Raw genomic sequence first — 17,563 nt, forward strand, 5'->3', positions numbered from 1 at the left:
CATAAACTTGAATAAAACCAGGCTATTTCAGGCTATCTGGAGAAGTCTTTTTTCATTCCCATGTATCCCATACATAGGTCTGTTAGTTCTCTGTGTCTCCAAAGACCCCTACAAGACAGCTGTAGGGTAAATATGCAGAATTTCTGCAGTAAAAACTGCATGAAGTAAAATCTTCTATGATTTTCACACAGAGTGAACACAGAAATGCTCTGAATCCTTCCCCTTTTGGTTGCAGGGCTAAACAAATCTGGGATCTCACCTACACACACCCCTCGCTGGCCCCAGACAATTCCCGGGCAGCAGTTAGCTCAATTGTACCTGGAGTCTTGCTAGTAATGCAGGTTCAGCATCCCCAGTGCTTTCTGTCCTGCTCATTGCGTTGCTGTTCTACCTGCACCTTTGTTCCATGTCACTGTATGCCAGATGCGTGGGCATTACTCCTTATATGACACCATCTGATGTTTGGAAAACACTGTCAACTGAAAACAAATCTATGCAGCCTGGAACTGGAAAATGCTTTTTTTTTGAGGGGGTTGGTGACACCTGTTGTGTTGGATGCTGTAAGCCCGGGAGCTGAGCTGCCCAAACACAGATGCTGGGTGGAGTGCTCTTGTTGCAACATCCAGCTGGAGGGTGAAACACAGGTGAGACCTTGTGTGCAGCTGAAGCCCATGGTGACCAGGGAGTGCCATCTGCCCCCAGAGCGGAGGACATATTCTAAAGCAGAGAACAGCGCAGTTAAAAGGCCCTTAGCAGGCTCTTTCCTCACTGATCTAATAGCTCACTTGATGCTCTAATTCAGACATCGCTGCATGTTACGAATTTGCCCAGGCACTGCTTCAATATGGGGAGATACCTGGGACCCCCGAAGGGACCAGTCTGGCAGGCGATCTCTCAGCCTACCCATGCAAGCTGTCATTGCTGAGTTAAAAGCAAAGCCTGGCCTCTTGACCTTTACATATTGGCTGTAGCAGTGTTTTCTGGCATGGTTCTCGATCTCGCTGGGTCCAACTATTCAGATCCCTGCCCCACGGAGGTTGCCTCAGCCTCTCCTTCACCATGCCATTACCCTGGATGCGATCCTGTGCAACCTGCTGTAGGTGAACTTTCTTGAGCAGGGGGTTGGACTAGATGATCTCCAAAGGTCCCTTCTGACCCCAACCATTCTGTGATTCTGCGATCACCTCAAGCAGAGTCAGGTTTGGCTCTGAAATGATGAATTGCTCTGGAGCTGTGTAACTGTGCGGTCACTCCCATGTCCCTGCATGCAATGTCCCGGGAGACCTGACTTGGCTGGGGTTTATGCTGCAGGTACCTGTGATGGACTCGAGCCAAGGAAGGGTGTCTTGTAGGACCTGGGGGACCTCAGGGCCCCCCTCTCCGGCCAACCTCTCCAGACTGATAGGGAGGCACCGGTGTTTAAAGGGCGCCATCTACTGGCTGATGGGAGCAAAACGAGGCGGTGAGTTCAAGAAGTCCCGCTGTTCACTAAAGTAAGTGCTACAGCCACCTTCATCAGCAGGTCAAGATTGAAGAGCAAGCAGGGAAAGCTGGAGTCACACTGGGTATCGGTCTTAAATAAAGCCAAACTTAAACTGACAACCTTAAGACTTGTCAGAAGATTTAAATTTTATCAAAAGTCATTCCTGGCTTCAAAAAATCCATTATAGTTGACATCCCGCTAGGAACCTGTGAGTCTCTGTTCTGGTCATATTTTGCATCCTTTTGTGGGATTTCTTAGCTTGATTGGTCTTGCCTCTAAAAACCAGCAGTTTTAAAGAAAGCAAAGAATTGGCAAGGTGTCTGTGTGCACTTATGGTATGCTGTCCTCCCTATGTGCTCATCAGTGCTGTTCCTCGTGATTATTCTAGCTATAAAAGATAAAAAGTAATGGGTGGTAATTCCTGTCCTTGATAATGCTCCCATTCTTTCAGTTATAGTTTAATATTGTGAGAACCCCAAAGAGTCATTTATGCTTTTGACTAACTGCATACCGGCTGGGTCACAGAAATGTTGAGAGCTATGCCAGAATGAATCTGAGGCAGAAGAATGCAGGATTTGTATGGGGTTGTTTTTGTCCTAGGTGAAATCCCTGTGCAGTTCCAAATGTCAGAAGAGGATTCCTTTGCACAGATCCTTAAATTTAATTTAAATTTTTATTAAATGATCCTCTGGCCTTCCAAAATTGCTAGTGCATTTCTTCATATAGGTGGAATAATTTTACCTTTTTCTTACTGTACTATTAAGGCAATCAGGAAAAATGACATTTTATTTAGCACCTGGAAAAAAGTCCAATATAAAATAGAATTTGTAAGGATGACTACAGTCATCTATTGCTATGTAGTGTTAATGGCTAGTGCTTGAATGTTGGGCAATTATATGATTCAATTATTATGTGGGACAAGACAATGTTTGCAGGTGCCTGTGGTATTCCCTGCTGAGTCTGAAAGCCAAACTGAACGAGACAGACAAACATGCAAACAATATATTTGGTGGCATTAAAAAAAGTGTTATATATCTGTCTGTGTGTTTACCTATATATATATATTCAAATGCTGTTACTGTGAACAGTCTTCTCTCCTTTATATGCATGGGAGTTGGTATTATCATTAATATTAATGTAACACTTAAATGTAACGCTTTTTATTTCTCTGTATTTTCTCCTTTCAGTTGCGAATGAGACAGGTGACAAAAATGCACGACCACTTTCACGATTTGCCCGTAAGTAGCCTTTTTCATTTTGCCTGGTTGATTTCTATATCTACTGTAGAAATAAACACATGTAATAAATCTTGTAATCTCACATTATGTCCACTCTGTTATTGCAATTCATTTACAGTACTAAACTGTGGAATCACAGTACTTAGTTGGAAAAGTCAGAAATTCTGCCTTATTGAGCAGAATTGATACAAATTTAAACAAATGGAAGGCTTTGTGGCCTTACTATTGTTTCAAGCATAAAAAGCCATAACAATATAAATGTTGCAAAGCCAGCTGAATTTGACTGGAGTGGCTACAAAGAGATGTGGGTTAAGACTTAGAAGTAGTGTACAAGAAAATGTAATTAAACCTCACTGATAGCTCCTCCGTTACCTTTTGATTCACACGACAAGGTTAAGAACAAAAGGTACGGCTTGGGATTTGAAACGTGACCCAAATCTGAACAAAACAAAGGGATGCATCTGGTAATGTAGCACCAACTGACCATGACTTTGACTTATGTGAAATTATTAAAAACACATGTGACAAAATATGTTGGAATAAGGATGAAGATAGGAAATCCTGTTCATAATGCATGCAGTTTCATGATGATTTGTGATCACTTAGCAGGGGAAAATGCCCTTCTCATCTTTAAAAGGGGGGCATTTTCCATCATCGTGTGTGGTGCAGATCAAAACATCAAAATAATTTACATCTGTGGTGCAGTATTTCATACAGTCACAGGATGGCACTCTGAGCATGCCATACCTCACATAGGTAGCTAAGGTTTGTAATGCAGGCGAAACGTCAGTCAGTGGCTCTGAAATCTGTTGCATGCAGTGACTGACAAGGTGGTGGAGCGGATTGAACAGTACTGAGAGATAATTGCACTGGCATTCCTTATTCCTGATTTAGGGTTTATTTTCCTTCACGTCGTAGAGGGTAAAGCTTAAATAGTGGCTTTATTAATCAGTCCTGGCTGGTTCAACCCTGCAAATGCATATGGCAAAGGAAATCACAGAGGGGAGAAGTGTAAATTTAAATGGAAACCTTTTGAAGTCTTTATTGCTCCACTTTTTGTCCATTACGGTCCTGAATACTAGGTACTGAGTTGGAAGTTTCAGCCCAAGTACTGTTTGTTCATGGATATCTGGTTTACCAGGACTTCATGCTGCAATACTGCCTGACCAGTAGGTCAAACACAGTGTCATGACATTTGGAGCTGAGCTGACATTTCAGTTCAGGTTCTGGCATTCGTAAGAACTTGATTTTGGTGGATGTGTATAGGGGTGCATGTCTGACCAGGTTCTGTTCCTGTTTTAATCTTGGTTCTTAACCATGCAGCTAAGCCTCATTTGCAGATTTAGGGGTGCCTGGCATTACATGGAAGAGAACAGACCGGCGGATGGCTGTCAGCTGAATGAAAGCACAGGATACCCCCCTTACAAGTCCTCATTGCATAGGTCATGCATGGGATTAAGTGTGGAGGTGAGGTCAAGGCCACAGGCTATTTGACAGTAACAGAAATGCAATGCAGAGAGGAACACTTAGATAAGCCCGGTTGGGAAATAGTCACAGAGGCATAATATAGGGATGAAGGGAGATAATTCACATGTAAACCAGACCTTCACTGTTAGAAGTTAAATTTAGTGATCTGGGAGTCAGGTCAAGTTTGAGGATTTAATGATCCAGCTAGCTTCTCATAGGTGTCATTAATGATGACTGTGTGGTCATGAGCAGTATAAGGTGACAACTTAAGGTGGGAATGGGAAGGAAAATTAGAAAGGGAACTGTGTTATGGAAAGGAGGGAAATGTCTGAAGCATGTGCCGTGCTAACATGAGTTAAATGGGTGATGCCCAAATACATGCTGAGAGTTCTATAACCTACTTTACCAAACCATGTTTCATCAAACAAACAATGGAGTGCAGGTCAAGCATTCAGAAACATTCTGACTGAATAGCAGAAAAGGCTGCAGCATTTGAGCACGAGGATTTAAGCAGTCATAGAGAATTGTGGTTGTTACCCTTGTGTCGGAGTCACAAACCAGAGACTGGGTATCTTCCTGGATCGTGCCTTTCACATTCACTCAAATGATTAATTCAAAGACAGTTATTAACTTCATCTTCACAACAGAGAACAGAATTTCCACTGCTCTGTAACAGCTGCCTATTTGAGGTCAACAGTAAAACCTTCAGAGATCTCAGTGGGATCCACTGTTCAGCTGTCATTGATCCCTTAAACCATACCTATTGTGGCTGACCTTATTTACCTATCTAAATTGCTGTGCGTGCAACCAAAGGCAAAATAACCTACTGAAACCCAGATAAGCCTTGTCTGTGCTAAGGACTGTGTGCAGCTCTCTGGAGGATGTAGCTGTTTCCCTTTTAGTTCAGGAGCAAAGAGGGAAGGGCTGCTTGTGTTGTTAAGTGAGGCAATATGAATGGTAGTTGTGTGGTTATGGGTACTGCATGTAGCTAGACTTGCAGTGTAACAATATTTTTAGGCTATACGAAAATTTGAACACCTACCCACAGATTCTTTAGGAAGAGTTCTGCTTTTTAAATTATAACACCTAAACCTATTTTGCTTTTGCCTCTAGCTCAGCTATAAACATCTTTGACAAGGTACAATAGAATCGAGGAAAGGCATTTTTGCAAATGTTTACACTTATTCATAAAGATTTGAAATTAAAATTAAGTGTTGTTCATTTCAATGCTAGGGCTACCCAATCTCCTGAACCCTTAAATGTCAAATTCCAGACATTTAGGAGACTGAATTTAAGAGGTTACTACTGTCTTTAGCAGCAGTTAATCTGCCTGGTATCCCACTATGTCATCTTGCTGTAAGTATCACTGTGCCATCAGTCTTTGTGGGGATTTAAATTCATCAGTCTTTCAGCATTTCAGGCAGTTGGAAGCTCCTGGTTGGTGTCTGCTCAGGCAGGCCCATTAAGTAAAACCATCATTTGCTGAATACCCTTCACCTTGGCATAGCTGTGGGCGGGCTGAACACTGATAAGGACAGGTGGGCATGACATTTCATCGCTCTAGTGAAGTTGGTTAATTCATGACAGCTGGCTGATTTGCTGCTGTTGATCTTCAGAAAAGCCAGGCAGCTCTGGGTCTACTACAGCCTAGATCTAATCACAGGGGAAAGCTACATGGAATGGATATCCATGATGGAGGAAAAGGTATGCGTGTATGTGCAGAGGACATAGGGAAAAAACTTTATGCTGAAGAAAACGCTTGCTTTTCTTGCACTGTTTTTGTTTAAAGAGAAAAAGAAAGAAAAAGGAAAGATTTGATTTGAGTGACTATATGGTTTGCAGTGGCGATTCGTTTACCTGTCACTGTTGATTTTCAGTGGTAGTACAAATATTGAGCTACTTCTTTGTATCAAGTAAGTGCAGAAAAAGGCTAATATGTCTTTTTCCTGGATGATGTAGTTGCCCTGTGCTTGACAAGCTGGAGAACTTATGGAATAAAAGAAAGGGCAGAGCTGAGAAGGTGGGAGTTTGGGAAGTGCAGCAGATTCCTTGCAGTAATTGTAGGCGAAGACCTCAAAATTATAAAAGTTTTTTCCCATAAAATATGATTTTAATAGTGCACAGCATCTTTTTATTTTTCTACCAGTGTTAGTGTCCTGCTATCCTGTCTTAGTGTGCAGCACATATGGCTGGATGGCAACTTATTTTGTTTTATTGATGGTTAAACTTCTGTTTCCAGTTGTGTTGAGTATGCCATACTTCTGCGAAAGAAATGGTTGTCCCCATATTCTGGGGAATCACAATATTTTTGGCTCTACCAGAGGTGGTCTGTATGGTTGGGACATTTAAAATTCTTACATCCTTTATATTTCCCCTTACAGAATGGGAAAATAAATGCTTACCTTTTCAAGTAAAATTAAGAAATTTTTGGAAATTTTGGTGGTGGTCTAAAGAACAGAAACAGTGGTATCGCCATAACATCGCAAGTCCTTGAATGATAGAGATACATTGATGTTGCATTTATTTCTGCAGCTGTTGCGTAGACGCTACTTGGCTTTGGACTACCTGGTGTGAGAATTAATTTTTCTAGCTATTGTAGCACAGGATGTCAAGGTTACCTGTAAATCTGGGTAAATACAGTTCTTGCACATTAAATACCTATGATAATTAAGAGCAGAGTAATCTAAAGAGCTTTCCTGATAAACTGGGAAGTAGTCTGAAAATTATTTTGTTGTGGAGAAGATAGATGTAGACTCTTGCTGATCTGTCTTTGCATGATTTAGGCTGTGTGAAAACAAGACATTTAAGACAATGAGCAAAATAAGGCTGCCATCACCTGTCTGTAGCAGTAGACATTGCTGTTTCTAACAGGGTTGTTTCTCCTGGCGTGTTCTCAGGAAACATGGGATAACAGCTCTTCTGTTTGGTTTCCTGTTGCATACTTAGTGTGCACTGCAACAAAAAGTCAACCTTAATCCATGTGTTAGGTCCACTACTTGCTTAATTGTCTCTGCTGGATAACTGTGTCTGAATGCTGGGAAAATATTTTAAAATCTTACCTGTACAGTCCCTTCTAAAAATCAGTTGCTGACTTCAGAAATATCCCATTTATCAGAGGTTTGGTTGTTGGTTTTTGTTTAGTTGGTGGTTCTTGTTTGTTTTTTTTTTCATTTTGCACATTGATAAAAAGCCCATGGAGAATGACTACTAGCAAAGTTCATATGCCTTACTACTTCAGAATTCAGTAAGATTAATGCTTGCTGCACCTCTGTTGTGGGAGATCTCTTAACTGAAATAATCAGTATTTCAGTACTTAGCTGCTCTTTCTTAGGATCTGCTAACTCACCTATGTATATTCTGTTATACTTGAAAGTTAGAATGTGGCATGTGTGTTCGGTGTGGTGGTATCACTAGGATTTTTGAAAGTGCCTAATTTATTCAGAAGCTGTTCGGAAATTTTTGAAAATATGAAACAGATAATTAAGTTTTATGAAATGTAAGTCATGTATTCTGGGGGCAGGGAGGAGAACTGACTGAAGATGCTAATTGTACTTTGTCAGTGGAACTAGACTTACAGATGAGGATGGGTTCTCTGAATGACATGCAAGAGGCACTGGTGACACTTCTAAATACATTTTAAAAGATCATCCATAGAAATATTTTGGCATTTGAATGTCTACTGAGAAAAGCTGAAGTTTCCACAGAAAATAAATATGCTTACTGATACTAGTCCTTCAATTATATCTTTAATCTAGAATTAACCACTGTTAACTTTAGTGTAAGAAAGCCAACAATTAATATTGTATGGATTTGCTACTTTGTTTTTTGATTAGTTCTTTGGTTTAAAATACAGTCACATCAATACATGCTAAGCTATAATCTAAGTATAACATGGGGAGGATGTTTTTTATTTAGACGTGAAAATTCCACGTTTAGTAATCAAATCTTCTTATGGGAAGCATTACAGTTTGGAATTTGCAATGACCTGAACATTAGTGCTTATTTCCACTTTGAGCTTTATTTCAGGTTTTCGGGCTTAATCCCCAAATGTGGTGATGCAAAGGTAAAAAGACAAATCATCTTTGTTTTCCAGTCTGCTGAGAGACTGCATGGTAGGCCTGTGAATTTATTTTCCTTCTCACTCTGTCTTTTTGCAGGCTCTAAATCACAAAACTGCTTGTGGAACACTATTATTGGTGGGCTGACAGGTAACCTCAAGGAAAAGCCGAAGCCAACCATCATCAGTGACCCTAGACCTCCTGAAGAAATTTTAGCAGATGAACTACCACCAGTGGACAGTCCTGAGGCATTGGTGAAAACATCTTTCAGGTCTGACAGATATGAGTTTACTTTGTTTAGCCCTGAGAGGGTATCTTTCTAAGGTTGTCTGCAGTGTGGGTTTTGTGGAAGAAATCAATACTGAAGGACTCCACAATGCTGTGTATCTTTGTACTGAAGAAGAGTGGGAAAAAAAGGGGTCCACAAATAATACTGACTGGGCTCATCTTCTGCTTCTCAGACCTCATTAGCCTTCTCAAAAGATTATGGACTAGTCAGATACAAAGTCTGTAACTAGTCAAAGTGGTCAACAAAGACAGCTCATTATATGAAGATGCCTTTGAAGGGTGGTGTAGTTTCATTTGAAAGTGGTTTAGTGATGAAGACTTGCACTTTAGGTCAGATTATGTGCTTTATTGATGCAAGGGAGAGCTAAACCTTTTTCTGTTGATGTAATGTCTCGAGAAACATCTAGCATTAATTTATTTTGCCAAGGAGAAGGATTCTGGCCAGGTGCTTGCAAGCAAGTTGTTGCTGCTGTTGTAAAGCATGTGGTACATCTATTGTTGGGTTCTCCTCTCTCTTATTTAATTATATGGAGGTACAGTTGTCAGATGTTTCTTGGAGGCGTGTTTTCTGAAAATAATTTTCTCAAAATGAGGTAAAATAGAGAAGCTGTGTGCATGCAGTGGATCTTTGACCAAAACATGGAAACTGGTGTGCCTAGCAAAAAGCTAAGTGAGTGGCAGAATTAGTTTTTCAACAACAAGGAGCTCAAAAAAATACTTGGAAAAACTATGTTCTACTTTGCTACTAAACACACATGCATACAAGCATAAAATGGTTTTTGCTTTGGATGAATTTCTCTGACTACAGTGATTTTGATTATACCTCAGTCTGACAAACTTAATTCAGTCTTCATATAACCATTATTTTGAAGGTACTTATTTAAGTAATTTTATTAAGCAGTAATTTCAGATGTCGTGTTTATACTGCTTGACATTTAAAAACATATTACCATAAACTGAGTTTATGTCAGTCTGTATAAATAAACTCTGGAATTCCATAGCGCATTTTCATTCTTTAATATTGCCATTGAAATTATTTAGGACAAGTGTTTCGGAACCTGGATCCTCCTTTTATGATGACCCGTAGTGCTAAATAGCTTTAAAATGCTTTGTGTCTCTGATATTTAAAATCTCTCTTTTTCAGCTTTCACTTCTATAACAAGTTCTGGGTAGCAGAACATTACTTTGCTGTTGTCAAGATAATATCAACTGTTTTATATGACAAAATAATGTCACAGCGTTTCAAATGGCATGATTTGATTATGTGAGTAGTGGTGACTCTTGGAAGAAGTGAGCTGGTACATAGTGTAATAAGGACTGATGAGTTGGAAAATGTAATTTAGCAAAATAGTTTCACTAATGCAGTTTAAATGGCTTTATAAACATTGCAGAACCTTTGTGTTTCATCAGTATAGAAATTACTGTACAATGTGGCATTTCTGGCGGCTTTTATAGGTGGAAATCCAAACAAATTGTTGTTGCAAAGTAAATTTTAACGGTCTAACTTTATAAAGAAAGCAAGCCCCTTATGTGTTTAAGAGCTATGCAGAGGAGTGGAAGACAAGAGAGTACGTTGCAATTACTGTCTGAAGACATGAGAAAATAAAACCACTGTGATGTTTTTATTCAGTTTGGGATCTTGTTGATATTATAGTGCCAACCGGGGCTTAGGAGGCAATAGCACCTTTTGTGCAATAGGTTGCGTGTTTGATTTATCAGGGTCTTCTGTGTGTCATGATTTTTAAGTGCTTCCTTGACAGAATTTAACTGGTGTGTCTAAGTGCCAGTGTTTGCCCAGGGAGCATGGGCTCCCCTTGTTTACTAGACATTAGGGAGAGATGTTGCTACCCTGTTGCCTTTTGGGGAATGAAATGCACTTTGCAAGTTGTCCAGTCCAGCATGTCTTAATTAGGCATCTGGTGGCTGAATCTCAGGGGCTGTGTAGGGCAATGTTGGGTTGTATGAACTGATTTTAACAGAGAGAACCATGCCTTGGCTTTGAACATGATTGCTACAAACTAAAATGCAGCGAATCCCTTCCTACCAATTCACTGCTGTTACAGCAGTGTATGATAATACTATCTTTTCCATGCACAGTTAAAAAGAAAATATCTCCCCAGTGTCAAATGAGTCACACTTCCTTGTGATTGCATATCTTTTTATGTGAATACATATAAGTAGCATGAAATCCCAGTTGCCACCTCTTGTATTAGATGTTGTTTTCTACTGTGCAGTACTTATTGTTCTGTAGCTTGGAAAATTAGGGAGAGATCTATATTTGATTTTGTTCAACATCTAGATATGAGCTGGAAACACATTTAAACATAAAAGGAGGAATGTGATCATTTCAGTTGTACTTTTCCTGCAGTAATAACCCATCTTTAGGATGTAAAGCAAAAACCAAATGAAATCAGCCCCCTCTCTACACCCTAAATAAGTATAGTGCATGATCTCTCCATAATTAAAAAGTTTTCTGATGGTCCTGAATGTTTTTATACAATTATTTTAATATATCTTCTGAAGATACCAAGAACAAGCACAAGGTTGGTCTGAACAAGCTTGAATACCTCTCTAAAGAGAGAACTGCAAGAGTTTGTAGTATGTTCTTGTTGGCAGTATTGCACTGAGTGGGCAGTTGTAAGTAATTTTGTGTCTTGACCAGTTATGCTAGCGCAGTGCTGAAAATACAGATTTTAAGATCCATTCTCTCTGGCATTTAGTCTATTTGTCTAGCAAAGGCAGGGGAGGCCCTAATTTGAATTACATATGAAAATACAGTGGAATATGGAGAATGGCAGATTATCCCCTTTTGACAAGAAAAGAAAGTATAATTAGACATACGAAGTGTGGACCAAGAAGCTGATCGCTTCTACGCAACAAATCAGATATATCCAGTATCTTTCTTTGCACAAATGTGTAAGTTCATGATTACAGGACCTGCGATCACTTTCTTTTTGAAAAGCTGTGCATGGATCAACATCCCTGCATGTACAACTGCTGGCAGCGGATCGATGCCCAGGAATACTGGGTGGTGGGCGTATGGTCTCATCAGGGCTGCGTGATCTGGATGTTGGCTGGGGCTGGCAGTGGCTGCTGACGGTGAAGTCTGTAACTTGGAAACTCTCTTCCTAGATCTGCTTTTAGATCTGCTAGGTCCCTGTAATGAGCAGCATTGCTATCAGTATTGGTAAGAATTAACAGTGGTAATTGATGAGCTCTTAAGGAGGCATGTAATAACTTTACAGCCTGCTTTATCTTCTGCCCGCTGCTCCCTGGCCGCATTACCCAAGCAGGCATTTTGATGATGCCTGGCTGGCACCCACCAGGGGGTGCAGAGAAACAAGAGACAGGTTTGGGTGTTCTCCAAATACCACTTGAAAGTTTGTGGAAGTGCTTTCTGTTGGATGGTACAAGAGAAACTGCTGCATTTGTCCCCAGGCTGCCACCTGGAGTCAACCAAGTCACCAGGGTGGCACTGCTCCAGCTGAAAATCTGGTGTGTCCAAGATGTCATGATTTCTCCTAGACTCATTTGGTTTTGATGTACAAGAGAGATGGAGTGTTTATTTTGAGTCTGGAGACCTGGTACACACTGCATTGGGGTATATGGCCGTGGTGGTGCTTATGCAGTGTAACGTCTGTGCTAGATCTTGTGGCAGGAGAGATCCTGTGGTACAGGGTGACTGAGACATCCAGGGAAGAATGGAGATGTTCACCTGAGACAAAACATTAAGTGCAACCTCCCATCCTAGTCCAGGGCCTGCATGACAGCTAAAGCTGGTCTGGAATCACAGAGTAGTCCAGCCGGCTCTATCTAGCATGTGGGGGCTTGGGGTGGGAATGTTCCCGGAGGGATAAATCAGAGTAGCAGGCAGCTGAATAGTCAGCAGATGAGGCAAAGACCCTCTGTCCTGTACCACACAAGCCTTACTGGATACCTGCGTGGCTATGCTGAACTAGAAAGTGATACATACCATCTGTTACCAAGGCCATGTGTCCTGGGAACCAGAAAGGCAGATTCAGTTCCTTCCAGTTCAGAGTGCTTTTAAGCTCGTGGCTTGTGTGGGTTCTTAATTTCTGCCACCTTTCAAAATATTTCTTGCTTTTAGCTTGAGGCTCGTAACATCCCTGCTTACCGTAATAGCTGATTTTCCTAAGTCAGTTGTAAAGTTTCTGTATCTTTCCAAGGACAGTTTGCTTTGCTTTCCTTATCTGCTTCTGTTCTGCTTTGGGAGTCTTAAATCACATCAGTGGCTAATCTTCCTGTATTTCTGGTTTGGTCATGGGTAACATGAACTCTTGCTCATGCCAGCTACCGGCCACTTGGTCTACAGAACAGAGGTGATACTGCAGTGCTCCAAATGCGAAAAATTTGGTCACAGCAATGTGTGCTGGGAGCCAGAGCCCACAAGCCTCTATCGTGTGGGTCAAGGTGGCATCAGTGGGAATAAAAGGTATGAGCTTTCCTTCCCCCTACCTTGCCTGAACCATAGGAAGAGCCCATCTCCCGTTACATGGCAGACAGGGACCTCCAGGACTCATCCTTTACTACCTCTCCTGTTTTGACACTCTCTGGGCAGCACCAAAGCTTGCAGTAGCTACCTAATCTGGGAAGTGAGGCCTGAAAATCAGAGAGGGAGGTGATGCTGTGTGGGAGGGCTGTGGCCATGACCACAGAAGAACAGGAGCTGAGGGCTAGTTGTGGGGTAGAATAAAGCCTGCCCTCCCTCCTGGGTCTCAGTATTTGTTCGTTGCCTTTTTTTGTTTGGATTTTTCTTCTTGTTTTTTAAAAACACACAAAACCATGAGATGAGTCTCACTTGCCTTAACTTTTTTTTTTTTTTTAAAAAAAAGACTGCGGAAGGCTGGAAACATAAAATATGCTTTCTCATTGGTTTTTATAACCATCAACAGCAGATCCATGTCTCGCTAAACATTAAAATGTGAGCAGTCTCTCCTGAAAGCCACTCTTCTCAACATCTTTCTCAATCCAGACTTATTATAAGGCACTTTACATGCATTAAACTTAAATTCATCTCTATTCTATTGAAACCTGTTGCTTATTCCTGTTATTTATTGATACTCATTATGATGAATAAGAAGTGAAAAGTGTTCTGTTCATTAAGGAAATGGCTTCCACATAATTTGTCTCTCTTCTTTTAATTGTGCCTCCCTTCTAGGTGCATGTTATGCTTTGTGAGAGCTATGCACTCATTCCTTAGTAGATTGAGATTTATGAGTCAGAGAGGGAATGATCAGAGGAGAAAGATTTATACCGGTTACTGTTCAAAGGCTCCGTTCTCTCTCTCACTTCACGTATATTCACACGGGTCCAAGAGGAAGGTGTTTTTTCAGGCAGTTGAAAGAGAAATGGACTTCTCTCTCTCTCTCTCTCTCTTTGATATCACAGTCTTCTTGTTCTTCATAGGATAGATTTATTATTGATGACAAGCAAAGCCAGCGATTCTGTCCCTGTAAATATCAGACACATCAAAAGACCCAAGTTGAGAAATTCAGACAGACTGTGGGTGTCCTGACAGAGCTGTGCCTCTGAAAGGCAGGGAAGAAATCTACTTCCCAAATGAGAATGAGAGTTTGAGCTGAAGCTCTGTGGATAAACAAAGTCCTGGTAGTAAGGAAGTCCTCAAAGCAGGACTGACCATGACCATGCTGATGTATGTCACCTGAATCTTATATCAAAATAAACTCTGAGTATTTGTTTTGCAGCTGTGCAAGGCTTCCGATTCTGGCTTTGGAAGCATACAGATCACCCCGAGCCCTTGACATGGACTATGTTAGCCCCCACCGCAGACAGAGGGGGATCATATTTTTAAATCCAACTGTGGTGTACCTCTACAGGCCCGTCAGTCTCAAGTGTCTGTGCAGCACTCACATGGGTATACAAGTCTGTTCCAGGGGCTGTGATTGGTTCCTTGGCTTCCTGAAGTTGCCAACCCTGTCTTCCTTGCGGGTTTACAGAAGAAATTACATGTGCAGGGAGTTATAACAGGAGAATACACGATTGTAAGGATAGTCTATCCTGATGAGGAAGTGTTTAATAATGCACGATTTAGTTGTCTCCGCCATGAGAGATTTATAGCCTTTACACAGTAATACCAAGCTGGGATGCCTTGCAATTCCCATTGACATAATTTTTAGCTTGGTTTCTTAAGGAAAACTGGCTATCCTTTTCCTAAAGAAATTGCTGTATGTCTCTCAGTCAGCCTTCCCATTAACCTCTTAGGTGTAGCTGAACCTGATCAGTAACTTATCAGAATGGTGGGCATCTCAAAGGTACATAGTTCCTACCTATTTTGTGACAATTGCTGGTAGAATAACAAAGGACTAAAAAAAAAATCCATTGAAGGAGTGGATAGGAGAGAGAAGAGCAGCGCGCTTCCAAGAGTTACTGCCCTGCTGACCAGCACTACCATACTCTATAGCTTATCAGCACATCTGTAGCTGTGAACCAGGCACCGTGTGAGACCACACAAGCAAGCAAGGCAATGTTTGGAGGAGAAGCCCAAGAGCAGAGTGGCAGGAAACACAGCAGGTCACAGAATGTGCTGCTATGGGGAAGGTAGGAAAGACGTAACGCACAAGTGCGTAAGAAACCAGTCACAGCTTGTGCTGCAGCTTTAAGTACTATAATTAACTAATGAAAGGTATTACTGCTGCTACTATTATGCTATAAATTGTGCCTAATCACCCTGGTAGAGTGGACCACATATCTTACTCTGGTAGATTGAGCGAATTCTATGCCATGACCCCCTCCCTTCCTGCCACTGGTTATACCCAGGTGATCTTTCGGTGCCCATTGAGAGATCTAGGGTTTCCTGATGCGAACTGACTCTCATAGTGTCACCTAACAGGGAGGAGCAGTTGGGCTTTCAGGCAAAATAGCATTGGAAGGGGGCTGGTGCCCACCTGGCCTATTCTTCCAGCCTACAGCCTGCACTTGAAGGGCACTTGCAAGGAGGGGATGCGGGCTCTGGAACAGAATTATCATTCTGGCAGTCTGTGCATGTCCTGTGGGCTGCAAGTTGCTCATCCTGTTACTGAATTAAGACTGTTACGGTATATATTTCATTCCCAATAAGAAAAAAGGGCTAGTGGCTTTTTTACTCTTGGCAGTCAGAGAGAATGCGATGAGCAGAGATAAGTCTTCGACTAATCAATTGCTGAAGCTTTATCTTGAGTTCTTTAATTTGTGTAAGCAAGAAACATTAAAAAGGCACTCGAAGGAAATTCCTATACAGTTTAATCTGCTTTTAAATGGCTGGCTGATGACAATGAAGTAAAGTGGTCTGTTACACTGTGATGTTTTCCTAAAGGATGTGGTAAAAGAACCTCCAGATTCAATCCAGCCAGGGACAGATTTGGTTTCATTTCGAGACCACAAAACCTACAAGTAAGAGATTCAGGCATACTTTGAAGTGAATAACAACAAGAGCAATTATGAAATTACCTAAAATAATCTTAAAGCTAATAGATAAGACCTTAATCTTCACTAATGTTTTGCATTTCTTCTTAATGTGAAGAGCCTTGAAGGAGGAGGAAGAAGGGATACTTAAGGCAGTCAGATCTGGAGAGAAAACTGTGTTCTGTCTTAGGAAAATAGTAGCCTTTTATGCACTGAAATACAAATTCGAGTGTGGTGTTTTGGGTTTTTTTTGTAATAAAACCCAAGAGAGAATCTACACTAAACATTTATCTGGGACACATTGGAAATCCTCATACCTGTTGCAGGTGTCACCCACCCAACAGATCTGATTGTTGATTCCCCTGGGAATGCTATTAACACCAGGCCCTAGGTTCTTGCAGTCACCTGTTGGCACCCCCTGCTCTGTGTATCTCTCTTTTAGATCTGTGGCTTCTGATGAAGATTTTTGTCTGGTTTGCCTCCCTATGCAAAATGATTTTTGGTAACTGCCGTATTTTCTTGGAAATTCTTTTGCCAGAAATTCGCAGCCCAACCTACCAGTGACTTTGCAGACATATAGCAACGTCTAGGTAAGTAAAGCTGCTGTGAGTTGTCAACACCCCTTACCCACATAACTTGCTAATGGCTGTTCTTTATGTGGTTTTTGCATGTTAAGCTGCCTGCTGCAATTTCTAGAAACTATTTTATGTAATAGAAAGGTCTCATTTGGAAATTATCACACTATCCATCTGAGTACTCAGCACTTGCTGACGTCAGAGCCACGGTGTCTCTAGTTTGCAGATTGTGACATTTATTTTTAGTTCCAATAATTTTTGGATCTGAATCTACTGAAGTGTTCACAGCGAGACTGCTAAAAGTATCATGTGTTACTTGGTTTCCATCTGAACTTTATAAATTGATCTAAACTTTATAAATTGACTCAGGTTGTTTTGAAACCAGGCCTATAGTTTAAATTTGCTGTCCGTGCTGCTCTTACTCTGGCAAAAAGCAATCTTGTATCTTCTTTTTGGTGGAAAGGCATTGATTCTGAGGTGTGGAAATTGACCTAGGAATATGGGCTTTAGGTCACCATTTGTGCCTAGTGAATCCTTCTGTCATATATGTACCTTTGATCTGTCTCCTCTTCCACGTGAGCACTTAAGAGTTCCTGGTCACAGCAAATCTTCTCAGCTCAGCTGAAAGAGGACCAGACCTGGAGTTCTATTTCTTTTAAATAACAGCTACTGAAGAGCGTTTACTGTAAAATTGATCAGAAGCTTTTTTTCCTTCTTTGCAAATGATGTGCACAGGCCTCATTCAGATCAGCGTGAGCATCTGTAGTTGTGGTTTCTAAGATGAAGATAACATTTATACACCTGGTACTTAGAACCTCAAGACTGATTTTTGTCAGGTAATTGTCACAAATCGTATCTGCTCCTGAATCAAAAAGATGCTTATTATCCTACTGCCTTCTTGCAGCAGTTATAGTTAAGTCTGCCCTAATTCCAAACAGTATTATTCATAATCAAGTAATACTCGGATTCATTCTGAAGAGGAGTTGTTGAGAAAATTTGATTCCTCTTATGGCACTGTACCCTCTTTTGAGG

General features: G+C 41.1%; 1 protein-coding gene across 1 annotated transcript in view; it reads left to right on the forward strand.

The window, feature by feature from the left end:
• The window catches only part of LOC121086477 (calcium/calmodulin-dependent 3',5'-cyclic nucleotide phosphodiesterase 1C-like), a 295,806-nt gene that overhangs the window by 41,905 nt on the left and 236,338 nt on the right, over positions 1-17,563 (forward strand). The window contains exons 2-3 of the mRNA XM_040590296.1: positions 2,671-2,721; positions 8,346-8,517. Coding sequence (XP_040446230.1) covers positions 2,671-2,721; positions 8,346-8,517 — 223 coding nt within the window. The remainder of the gene's footprint in view (positions 1-2,670; positions 2,722-8,345; positions 8,518-17,563) is intronic.

The sequence above is a fragment of the Falco naumanni genome, chromosome 4 (assembly GCF_017639655.2).
Source record: "Falco naumanni isolate bFalNau1 chromosome 4, bFalNau1.pat, whole genome shotgun sequence".
NCBI classification, from domain to species: Eukaryota; Metazoa; Chordata; class Aves; order Falconiformes; family Falconidae; genus Falco; species Falco naumanni.